This window comes from Gallinula chloropus, assembly GCF_964237585.1.
Source record: "Gallinula chloropus genome assembly, chromosome: 1".
Lineage (NCBI taxonomy): Eukaryota > Metazoa > Chordata > Aves > Gruiformes > Rallidae > Gallinula > Gallinula chloropus.
Genome location: NC_140085.1, coordinates 85,962,229 through 85,974,416, shown reverse-complemented (window position 1 = coordinate 85,974,416; position 12,188 = coordinate 85,962,229). Strand labels below are relative to the sequence as shown.

Genomic DNA, 12,188 nt, shown 5'->3' with positions numbered 1-12,188 from the left:
CCTTGGTCTCACACTAGAAAAAGAGTTTGGCTAGAACTGGAGCGAAACCCTTGGGAGAAACACCGGGGCGTTTTCCTCGTATTTTGGAGATGTAAAAAGCAATGACACAGTTCACTTCAAAGGCACTAACAGCCTGCCACAGCCTTACTTTAGCTAGGTACTCTCATGCCAGATGTTTCAGAGGTGAATCTTTCTCTCCCACAGCTCTAACCTACCCAGGCTGTACACTGGGCCGTTTTATCACTTCGAAATACCTCGAGGACACTGAGCAAATACAAAATCCCAGAGGTTACTTTTCAGTCTCACACAGAGAGGGTGAGAAACCCATGCTGTAATGGAGAGACCAGTATTAAAAAAACCCCAACACTGTAGCAACAGTCTACCTCTCAAACAGTTATAAAGAGCTACTCCTGCTATTTATGCTCAATTTTAATGCACTCTCCCTCATACTGTGTGACACAAGCGAGCACAAGCAGAGAGAAGGACCAGCATGAGGATTTACATTCCTAGGGTTTAGGTACGCAGGGCCACATCCAGGCTCAGACCTGGTTTCGTGCAGAGCCTTCCTCTTCTAGGGAGGAGGGGTGAAAGCACCGCACGGGTTGCAGGAGAGGAGGCATGCGAGAGGGAGGGGAAGCAAAGGAACCGAGGTGGTGCTGTGCAGTACATAAATACAGGCAAATCTCCCCCACGGTCTTTTGAGCGCTGGAGAGCTGGAACCAAGGACTGAGGCAGACTTTTGAGGGGTTTGTTTGGCACTGAAGTTGATTTTGAGCATTTTCAAATTTGTTAATTTCTTCAGTTTGTAATAGTTTGTAAATATTGGGGGGGTTGCATGGAAAACATGTAGGCTACTTCTGAACTGTGAATAGTATAGAGCTTTAAAAATTGCTCTTTAATGTAGGGGTTAGAATTTGTTTTTCAGTACTCTTTCCTTCTGTTTTGTAAAGACCACAGAAGTTGATGTCGTGTGCTCTTTCCCTCAGGCAGGAGGTGAACCAGCAGCTCTAAGCTGAAGAGAAAGCCAGTTCATCACCCAGGAGCAACCTAGAGCAATGTCCCTGTCTGGGGTGAGCTGTCTGGTGACGGGAGCAGGAGGATTTCTTGGCCAGAGGATTGTCTGCTTGCTGTTGGAAGAAGAGGAGGCACTGGCTGAGATCCGACTGTTGGACAAAGCCTTCAGCAATGAAGCACTCGAGAGGTTTGGAAGTAAGTAACTTCTCATGGGGACTACGTGCTGTGTGTATATGTGCTGTTGTCTCATGTGAATAGTTTGGTGTTTTTACCTCTCATTCAAACCAGCTTTGCAGATAGAGGCTTTTTGGGGGGATTTTTTTCTTTCCTAGTTGTGTGTACAAATGCTAACGTTTTCCCTCAACTTGTGATTAGTTTGGCTAATAGTGATCTTTTGGCTGAGAGCTGTGATGAGGTATCTTAAAAATTTGTTGTTGTGATTAAAGTTATCGCAGTTGCCTGGAGAGCAGAACCCTATTGTGCTATGTAGAGAAGAGGTAAGACCTCTTTGCAAAGGGCAAGTCAGGACTCTGCTTCTTGAATGGACTGGAAACAGCAAAAATAAGTGATATGCTCAGTGTCAGAAATGGTCTGGGGGGTGGGGGGGCAGCAGCTCAGTGTATTAGATCTTAAATGTCCCATTTGCTGTGATCCCGAGCATGCCTATAAAAAGGCACGTAGGAACCTAATTCAATCAAGTTTTTAAGAACCTGCATCACAGACATTTACTTGAAAATGCTTTCCTCCATCACATCATAACTTGAAGACTATTCCTCCTTGATACGGGCAACTATATGGGAACCCTTATGGAATATGCCCATAGGATTTGCCAAACAGCCACAATCTTTCTCCAAAGTGTGGCAGGAGTAACAGTGCGGCATAAACCTGGCACAAATTGTACAAACCTTCGGGGTGGTTTTCTATAACTCGGCTTCCTCCTTGTTAAATCCCATTCAGTGTTTCGCTGAGGGTTTGGTAGATGCCCTTGAGCCCTGGAGCACCCCTTCCTGCTCTGATTTCCAGGCAGTTCCTGCAGTGACAAAACCTGCAGCTGCAGCAGAGGCAGAAGCGCTCGGAGCATCAGGAGCGTGTGTGGCTTAGCACCAATACAGCAGCATCTGTGCTGCTTTGGGCCAGGAGAGCTTTGTGGGGATAATGGGGCTTCCTGGGAAGAGAAGATGGTTTTTTGTGTGAGCAGCCTTGGCTGCTCTGCACCAAAGGTCTGTTAATGGGAAAGCTCTATGCTCTCATTCTTTATCCTCCCCCCTTTCTCCAGTGAGCAGTGCCCAGACACTCCCTCTCCTATTCTCACAACATTCTCGCTGTCTATCTGACCAGCACAGGATGAAGGGAAAAAGCAGTTATCAGAACTTCCCGACCAACCCCCCTTCCCTCCCCCCATCCTCCCCGACCCTGCCAACAGGTAGCAGTAACAGTAAACTGGCATTTCGGATGCATTTGAACAGCCTCAAACTCCTGCCTTTGACTGGCAGTTCCTCTGCCTGTATCACGCTCTAGCTACAACTCTTCAAGAGTCCTGTGCTTGGGACTACTGGAAATATTTTCCTACCATTCCCTTTCACACCTTTCTCTAACACAGTGGCTCCTATTCCTAATGCTGAGTTGCTGCAAAAACTGTGGGGCTGGATTCTTCTGAACTGCATTATTTTTGCTGGAGGGACTTCTACTTGCTAGTAGATGTTGTTCGGGTTTCTTGACTAACCAGGAGCAGAGCTGAGTGCTTTTCTTTCTTGCTAGAGCATTTTTTACTTGCAGTAACTGTGCAAAGTCAGGGCTGTGGGTAGTAAGACACACAAGTTTGTGCAAGTTACAGCTCTTTGTGCCAGGAGATGCTCAGGGACGCTCCTCTTTTGTCCAAACAACTTTCCTGCTGAGACCTTGACCAGTGCACTCAGTCTGCGTAAAACAGTGGCATTTGCGGTCTTCCACAGCCCTGGGGAGTCCAGGATGCTCCAATCAACTTCAAGTGCTGTGAGCTGGACTCTACCCAGTTACACAGTGTGGCTGAGAATGAAGGTCACGTTGAACATGGTTGTTTGGTGCCTCGGGTTTCCTACCTCCCATCTCCACTTAAAACTTGTGTTTCTGTCTTTCCTGCATTTCCACTTAGGCAATTCTTTCTTTGTTCTCTATTGCACTGACACTTGCAGAAAAGTTGGAAACTCCTAGGTTGTTCTCAGGAGGGTTTCTCACTAATTCAAACTATTGACTCCCCCTTGCCTCATCCCTTTGTGCATCTCCCCCCCCTCCTCCCCCCGCCCCCAATTTCATGTCATTTTTCAGAGACAGACACTTACAGATTGTGGGATATTTGAGCACTGCTGACACAGTATTGCTCCAAAGAGAAGGAAAATAGAGGAAGAAGGAAAGTTTGGGGACTTTTTTTCCCAGGACTTTTGCTTGGGATAGTTCTTGCTCTGGGAAACTTCCTCCTGGCTTTTTGCTTGACATTACAGACATTCATTTGCCTTTATCACTGCATTCAAAACAGAAAGGCAGAGTAGAAACAGAACATCCCAGTAGCTGAAATGGGTACAAAATAAACATTTCAGCTTCCCTGGGCCAAAAAATTCAATAAATTTCTTTACCCTTTAGAGATTAAAATAAGATGCAATTTTTAATTTCTCCTATGAGTACAGAAAGTAGACCATTGTAATGAACTATCCAGCTAACCAGGAAAGTGGAGATCTCTCACTAGGAGTACCTTTCCCCACCATCACCACCTAACACCACAGCTAACACCACAGCTGTTAGGACCTTTGTAGAAGACCACTAAGAAACTTAAGCTAAGTCCCACAGACATTGTTGTTTACTTGAAATTTAAACAACACATAGAAAAGAGGAAGACAGTTTAGAGCAAGTAGTCTGACTGGATGACTGAGTCAGACGCTGCTCACAACAGGACACTGAATTTTGTTAAATAATCCTTGCTTTTTCAAGCCAAAACTACCCTGTAGGAAGCAGGGAGCATTGCTTACAGCTCAGAGGACACACAAGCCATTTGGTGAAGTAGAAGAAGGATTTCCAGTGGGTAGCTACTTTCTCATAATCACTGTATGCAAAAATGGAGACTTGAGCTTGAATTTGTTCTTTTTCTCCCTCTTCTAGCTGATATACATGTGATTTTTTTTGATGCCTGGGCAATGTTTTATGCAGATGGAGATCCAGTTTCTCTCTACTACCACTGTCCATCAGTTATGTCTTCTTTCCTCTCTCTGCTTCCAAACTCATCTGTAGTTTTTCTCTTCTCCAGAGCAAAACACTATCAGTCTGATGATTCCTTGCATCTTGCTGATGCTGGTCAAGTGAAGAAGACCCATACTGTATTTACCAGGGCAACACTCACCCCCACCCCTCCTTAAACTGCAAGACCAAAAGAAAGCCCAAAGCAGTGAGACAGCAGCTTTCCAGTGACTGATACAAACTATGCCTGTGATCAGCTTTAAAAGGGAGAAGTTTCCTTTATATTTTGTATTTGCACATGTAAAAAATTGCATTTTCCTAACTCCTGCACACGCACAGCAACTGCTCTGAAGTGGGCACATGTCAGAATCTACTCTGTGAAAAACATGTATTTCAATGTTTGGGATTACTACAACCCCATAAAAGCATTTACTCACAGAGAACACCAACCTAAGGTTGTGTTCAAAGACTAATGCTGTAAGAGCAAATCTGACAGGCAGGTGCTGAACAAAATCCCTTAGCCCCATAGTGTGACTCTTTTGCATCCATAGAAGTAGAGGTCAGTGTAAACCTTCTGGAAATGGACCCCTAGGAAATTAATGCACTCTGTAAAATAGGAAAGGGTAAGAGAGCATGTGGCAGTGACAGTGCTGGGAGGTGTCATGTTTTAGACCCAGGTGCAGCTGAGCACCACATGGATGCTCACTCACCATCCCCATCCCTACCCCCTTCCACCCCCCTCCTCGCCCCTGCCACCCCTTGCCCCCAGTGGGATGGGGAGGTGAACAGGGAGATAAAGGCAAACCGTGGGGTTAGGACAAGAACAGTTTACTGGGACAGCAAAAGGAGAGGACTTCTTGTCTGGGATTGGACTAGGTGATCTTTCAAGGTCCCTCCCAACCTCTAACATTCTGTGTGATTCTGTGACTTTGAACACACAAACCTGACAATACATACTGCAGTTTCTCACAAAAAAGCCCACCAAACCCATACAGCTCAGACTCATCATGAAGCAGGACCATTCCCCCTCCCTGGCTAGCCCCATTTTATACTGAGGATGATATCAGGGATCAGTTTGGGTCACTTTTCCTGGCTGTGTCCCGTCCCAACTTCTGGTGCAAATTAACCCTATCCCAGCTGAACCCAGGGCAGAGAGCAGTTTAGTAACAATTTTGCAAATGCTGAGCATTTAGGCTCCCATTTCATATCTCAGACTGAATGATTGTGATAAAAAAACCCAACCAACCATCCAACCATACAAACAAAAAAAAAGACCCTCGATCCTGTTGCATCAGAATATTGTTAAATTAATACAGAGCTATGGACATAATGAGATAAAGCCCTTTTAAAAGATACTCCCTCTCAGTTCCAGACCCCCGCAGCTGCTTCTGGCAGTGTTTGGCAGTGTCTGGCAGGATGAAATACTGCCTGCTCTGGAGGCGGTGGCAAAGCACTAGGCTCCATGCGATTTCAGTCACGGTGGAGGTTAAAAGCTGTATAAATCGATCAGGTTCGTCTCTTATCTAAAACGGGTGCTGGATTATGCTGGAAGAAGGCAGAGGAGGGAGGCGGCAGTGTCTTCCCAGCGGCTGGGCCTGGGGAGCCCTCTAGCGCAACCACAGCAGAGGCTTGCGAGAGGGATGACGTGATGACACTGCTAAATCGTGCTGGGGAAGTCCTCTCCTCTCCCGTGGCATAGCTGCAGCCAGGCTAGCAGACTTCCCGGGAGAGGAGCGCTGCCCCACGCTATAAATTTTTCCAGGCGATCATCCTGTGTTGGCCCGGTTTTGTTAGTGCGGTTCTGGGCTGTATAAGGATGCTTCTGCCCATCAAAACTTAGAGGAAGGATGGCTCCGAGACCTAGGACTGCACCAGGGTCTCACAAATTAGTTGTTGGGGAGGAAGGAGGCTTAAAAAGCAGGAGTTAAAGCAAGTCAGGGCTGAGATAGCTCAGGAGAGCAACCCTGAGAGTTCAGATTTGGGCCAGAAAGATGCCCATGCTAAAAATGACACCACTGCACAGACACTGAAATGGAGCGAGAGCTGGAGTTAGGAGAGGCACAGTTAAGTCCTGGCTGAGGTGTGGGAAAAAGGTGTATCAGAACTGTAATGTATTGGGAGAGCTGCAATATGGGCAAGGTCAAGGGGCAGAAAATAGGTGTGAACACAGATGTGTGCACACATGCTGTGGGTGGAGAGAGATCGTTTGTCACCTTGAAGACAGGACCGTGCAGTGCCTGGCTGTTTGGTATCCTTGGGTTAACACTTTTATACATAGCCTGTCACCAACTAGAACATGCACAGATAAAGTGAATCCCCTTGTGAACTTCAAAACTGTCACACCTGAAGGAAGCTTCAGGCCCTTGCTAGCAGTGGGAAAGGTTCCTCTTTAAAAAAAGAAAAGTTGAATATTGGGTCCAAAAATACAGTAGGTAATGCAACGTAGACATCTATAGCACTGTAATTAGCACTGACAATATGGCCACTGGAAAACACCTTCTGTTTTGCCAGCCTTAAAATATCACTGCTTGTGCCTGGGCGGTCAGCACTTCCCCGGAAAATACCAGCTTCCACACAGCCCTTCACCACTCAGTGCTCTTCTTCGCATGCCTGTAAGGTCTTCTTTGTTTTGTGCTGCCCTTGCAGAGTTCCAGGGTAAGACCGAGATGAAAATCCTGGAAGGGGACATCCGAGATGAGACCTTCCTGCAGCGTGCCTGTCAGGGGGTCTCGCTTGTCATCCACACGGCCTCCATCATTGACACCTTGGGCCTCGTAGAGAAGCAGCTGCTCTGGGAAGTCAATGTAACAGGTGAGTGGGTGAAGCACCTTTGTGAAAGGCAGGTCTACTATGTCCTGATCATCACCTGACCTGGTTTTCCATCCAGATTAACCGGGTTGTTCTGCATCTCGCACAGCCACATCCGTGAGTGCTAAGCATGCATATGTGCAGCTCTGTGTAGCTCTAGGGCTCTCCACACCTGGTAATCACTGGTCTTCCACTGCAGGCCACTGCAGGATCGCCCACTCCTGTCAGCACTCACATATGCCCATCCCCAGATCTGCACAGGCTTCTCCTTTCAGTGAGGATAGCCACAGCCTTGCGCACAGTGGACCTTTCTGGAAGCAATTCACCTCTGAAATCCCAGTGTGCATCCAAGCAAATCCCTGCCATGTAGCACCCAAGCCTGTGCACATTTTTCAGTTTCTACAAGCACTGCAGACTGGCTGCAGTTACAGAAAACTTGCATTACTGACATCCCAGACCTTGCATCTCTCTGTTTCCTATTCTTTTTCTTCCTCTTCCTTTTCCTCCCATTTGCCATCACATCTGTGTGCATGAATGTTCAGAGGAGCAGGTGTTCTCCCACTTTGAGCTTAGCATTAAAAATCCCCCAACAAAATCAAGACTGTGGGAGGAAGCGGTTTCTGTGACTTCTCACTTGGTGATTGGATCTCCCTTTCTATGGAGAAGCCCCTGTTCTTCATGAGATATCAGATGAAGGGGGGAAGTTTCTGGCTTAGAAATGGCCTGTGTGGTATCAGCTGCCAGGAAATTTAAGTGTATTTCCTAAAAGAACAACTTCACCCCCCCCCTCCCTGAGATCCCAAACCCCTCTCCCTATGCCTTTTAGAGAGCCAGTACTGCCTAACCTGCATGCCTGGCTGTGTTGCTTCACCTCTTGGTGAAGATTTGGACAAGATGTTTGGGGAAGATGGGAAATCTGTCCTATTGTCTTTTGGCAGGTTCAGACATAAGCACAAGATGTCCAGGCTGTCATAAATCTTTCAGTTCCCCTGCAGCAGAGTCTTCTCTGTGGGTAAAATAAGCCCACTGGGGCCTGTGAGGGTTAGTGGATAACATTTGGCAGAATGAGAACACACACCAGTCCTGCTCCTAGGGCAAACTGATCCTGCAGCAAATACTGCAGTCCCCTTCCTGATTTCCCTCCATTTCCATTCTGATGCTCTTTTGTCTTTCGGGCCAGCCAAGACACTGCTACGTGTTTCATAGACTTGCAGGGTGAAAGTTTTGTTTCTCCTAGGAAAAAAAGAAGTTTTATAATACAAACATGTTAAGGACCTAGATGTGGATGTTCACAAACCAGAACTGAAGCAAACAAGTTAAACTTGCCAAGATGCAGGGCTTTCCTCTGTCTCACACGCCACACAATGCCTCAGAGCAAAAATGTCCTTCTAGAAAGGACAGGGAAGCAAACTTTTAGGAGGAAGGTAATTAAGACAATAATTAAATGTAATCCAAACAACAGTGCCCTCTGGGATCAGATCCTCAGCCAGAAGGGTCTGCAAGCTAAACGTGGAAATCCACACATGGAAGATTTAATTTATTACACCCTATGTGAAAGATGCTCAAATTACCATTACTGCAGGAAACTTTTCATTTTTTACATATAACTTTGATTTTTCAAGTAAAATGCATTTTGTCTGGGTGAAATGGATCTTGAACAGGTACAAACCATCAGGATAATTTTATTTTTGCTTTTTTAAAAACTTGCTATCTCATCTGATTTTATCTAGCCCTTCTGCGCTTTTAGTTCACTTCCTAAACAGCATTGATGGTGGGAATTAAACTACTCTTTTAAAAAAATATATAATTAACTACTTAATTTCCCAAATGACGCTGGCTTGTGTGCCACCTAAATATAGGGGCTTGCATGAACTCACTTAGCATGTGAATTTATTCCCGGCTCAGTAACACTTTTTTCTTTGCTCTCATTTAGTGTTTCATACAGCCTCATCCAGATATATTTCCCATTTGTTTCAACTTCTTGTTCAAGCTTGAAGGGAATTTTGGTGACCTAACAATATGCAGTTCAATAATTTTTCCCATTCCCTACTCATCAATGGGTCCGTATTTTGCTGCCAGTATTCCTTGGTCCTCCAAACACCCTTTATTCATTATATTTTCTTCAGCAGTGCTAGCTTGCTCTGTGTTGTGCTTGTTGTTTTAACAGGTTGATCAGGCTTGTTAGATCATTTATGTGCCTCACTGCAAGTGTCCCCTTGGTTTTAGGTCACACCCTTCTGATATCATATCAGTTGTTTTCATTTATTTCTCCTTGCCAAGGACATTTGCAACATCTTGGAGCTGTATATTGTGTTCCAAACTCACTGGCTCTTTGACACATAAATTCTTTTGTTAGGCCATGCACAATAAATAAGGCAATTTTCCCCTCAAAGCTCAGGAAAAAAAGAGTCTAATTGCAACTAAACCAGCCTAATTTATTAAAATGTTTATTTTCCCCTTGAATGTGCTTTCCTAGCTTAACCCTCTTAGCTAGTTGAAAGACCTTGCCCATTTACCTCTGCTCTCCTTGATGGAAGCATTGTGATAGGATTTTAAAAGTAAGAAATCTTGCATTACTTCAAGTAAAAGCCAGAGTATGTCAAAAAAGGGGGTATGCATACACAAGCATCACTCTGCTCACTGCTCTTTATGATATTTGACTACATAGTATCATGTGTTATTCAAGCCCTCCTCTGGTCCTAATTGAATAGTGGATAGACTTCCATTGGGCAAAGCTTATTTTGGACTAAGTTTTCAGGTCCCACATGAACTTTGTCCCTCCTTAGAAAATCACCGGAAAGCACCCTCAAGCACGGAAAACGGGGCTTCAGCATACAGGATGGATGGTACCTAATGAGAGGGGCATCTTCTGAAGGTTGTATGCCTTCAGCCAAGTCAATCCTACTGACAGGCACAATCTGTGGTCAGTATCCATGCTAAGCTAGAGCAAGATAACATAGGCAAGAGCAAAATGGGACTCGACATAAAAAAGTCTCACAACATGAAATTAAGACCAAGTGTTCATTCTTGTTTAACTCCAGCAGGTGCACTGATACCACTTATATGGAGATTCAGAGCAGGTTCAGTTTCATTGAACAGGCTGTCCAGTTCAGCACAGGATTTTCCTAGCTGCAGAGAGGGGAGATTTATCCCCAAGCTCAGGTCAGAGATGCTGTTTCTGATCTAAAAAAGCCCACTTTTCCCTGCATGGAGAGCTTGAGACTGACTTGCATGTTTCTCTTTTGAAGGTACGCAGCTACTGCTGGAGGCATGTGTCCGCTGTAACATCCAGCACTTTATATACACCAGTACCATAGAAGTGACAGGCCCAAACTACAAAGGTGACCCCATTTTCAATGGTGATGAAGATACAGCTTACGAGAGTGTATCAAAATTTCCTTACGCCCAGAGCAAGAGAATGGCAGAGAATTCTGTGCTGAAAGCAAATGGCCAGTTGTTAAAAGACGGTGGCACGCTGATGACTTGTGCCCTGAGGTCCATGTACATTTTTGGAGAAGGATGCCCATTTCTTCAAGGTCATCTGGATAAGTGCCTGTTGAACAAAAATGTCTTCCTGCGCTTCTCCAGGAAGGAGGCTTTGGTGAACCCTGTGTACGTAGGGAACATTGCCTGGGCACACGTGCAGGCGGCCAAAGCCTTGCAGGTCCCCGAGAAAGCCATGCACATGGGGGGGCAGTTCTATTACATCTCAGATGACACCCCTCATATGAGCTATGCAGATCTAAACTACGAGCTGACCAAGAACCTGGGGTTTGGAATTGAGGCTGAGCTCCCCATGCCTCTGACAATGCTGTATTACTTCTCACTGCTGCTGGAGATTGTGAGTTTCTTGCTCCGGCCCTTTGTCAGGTACATCCCCTCCACCAACCGTCACCTGGTCACTCTACTGAACACCCCATTCACTTTCTCTTATAGAAAGGCGCAGAAGGATTTTGGCTACATGCCCCGCTACACCTGGGAAGAGGCCAAGCGGTCCACTGGTCAGTGGATGGCCTCCATGGTCCCACAGAGAAGGCAGCACTTGAAAAGCAAGGCTGCCTGAGACTTAAGGGGAGCTGAGACCTGGCCAACAAGTAGGGCCAGGAGCCAGAGGAGAGCTTGGTGAACAGCCACAGCAGGTAACTACAGCACATTTAAATGAAGAATTTGAGCAAGTCTCCTCATTCTTCTCACCCCACCCCAACCAAGAATAAACAAAAGTGAAATATTCGTCTCTTGAGTGCAGACTGATCAGAGTAGCTTTACTGTATAGTCCACATCTACAACTTGTATAGCATGAAGACACTGTTTTAGTAAGACTTCACAAAGTCCATGGTGTGAACACAGCAGCCCTTCTTTTCACTCCACCCCACCTTTAAGGCTTTTCTAAAGCACAACTCTTCCTAGAACTGTAATTACACTTTACAAATACATACTACTCAGCTATAGCTATTGCCAGCCTTACCAAACATGTAGCAGGTAGAAGCTACCTGATTGCAAGAGCTGCTGCAAATCTTGCTCACTTTTTCAAGCGGTGTCCAGTTGCATGTGCCATTCACCTGACAGTCAAACTTGAGAGCAAAGTTGGGCACCGTAAGCAGAGATTTGGTCAGATGAAGACCTCCTCATCCATTCTCATTTTCCTAGTTACCAATTTTGCAACAAATTGAATGGCTGCTCAGCAGAACAGCAGATTCAACGAGATGAAGGGGTGAAAAATATTGCAGGACAGCCTTGGTCACTGAAGGTTTCTGGTGCAGAGTCAAGATGTTCATGAACACTAAGGCAAAATAAACAGTGCTGGAGAAAAAAATCATGCTATTTCCAGGTTTCAGCTGGAAACAAGGGCTAACTTCAGCTAATAGATGCACATGCACCACCTCTGTGCTTTTCTGATGGCCATCTGAGTTTCTGCAGAATATTTAACTTGACTTTTGGACCAAAAATGCAGAGCTTGTCTGAACAAATAGATGTGATCTAGTGTTTGCTTCTTAAACATACATCTCACTTCCTGAAAATAGCTCTAAAAGGAGGGCATCTCTCTGTTCTGTTCGGGATGGTGTGAACAGAAACATTTTACCTGACTCAGTTGTAAATGTAAATAAATAAAATTTCCAGAGGTGCTGTCAGCTTGAAGTCTGTGTTGAATTTAATTGTGCTGT

At 45.4% G+C, this 12,188-nt stretch overlaps 1 protein-coding gene across 1 annotated transcript; it reads left to right on the top strand.

Moving 5' to 3' along the window:
* Positions 1-1,055: 1,055 nt before the first annotated feature.
* LOC311194204 (3 beta-hydroxysteroid dehydrogenase/Delta 5-->4-isomerase-like) lies at positions 1,056-11,089 on the top strand (the record flags this gene model as incomplete). Its single annotated transcript, XM_084267231.1, has 3 exons — positions 1,056-1,209; positions 6,865-7,037; positions 10,283-11,089. The coding sequence occupies 3 exons, from the start codon at positions 1,056-1,058 to the stop codon at positions 11,087-11,089; spliced, it is 1,134 nt and encodes a 377-aa protein (XP_084123357.1).
* Positions 11,090-12,188: the final 1,099 nt, after the last annotated feature.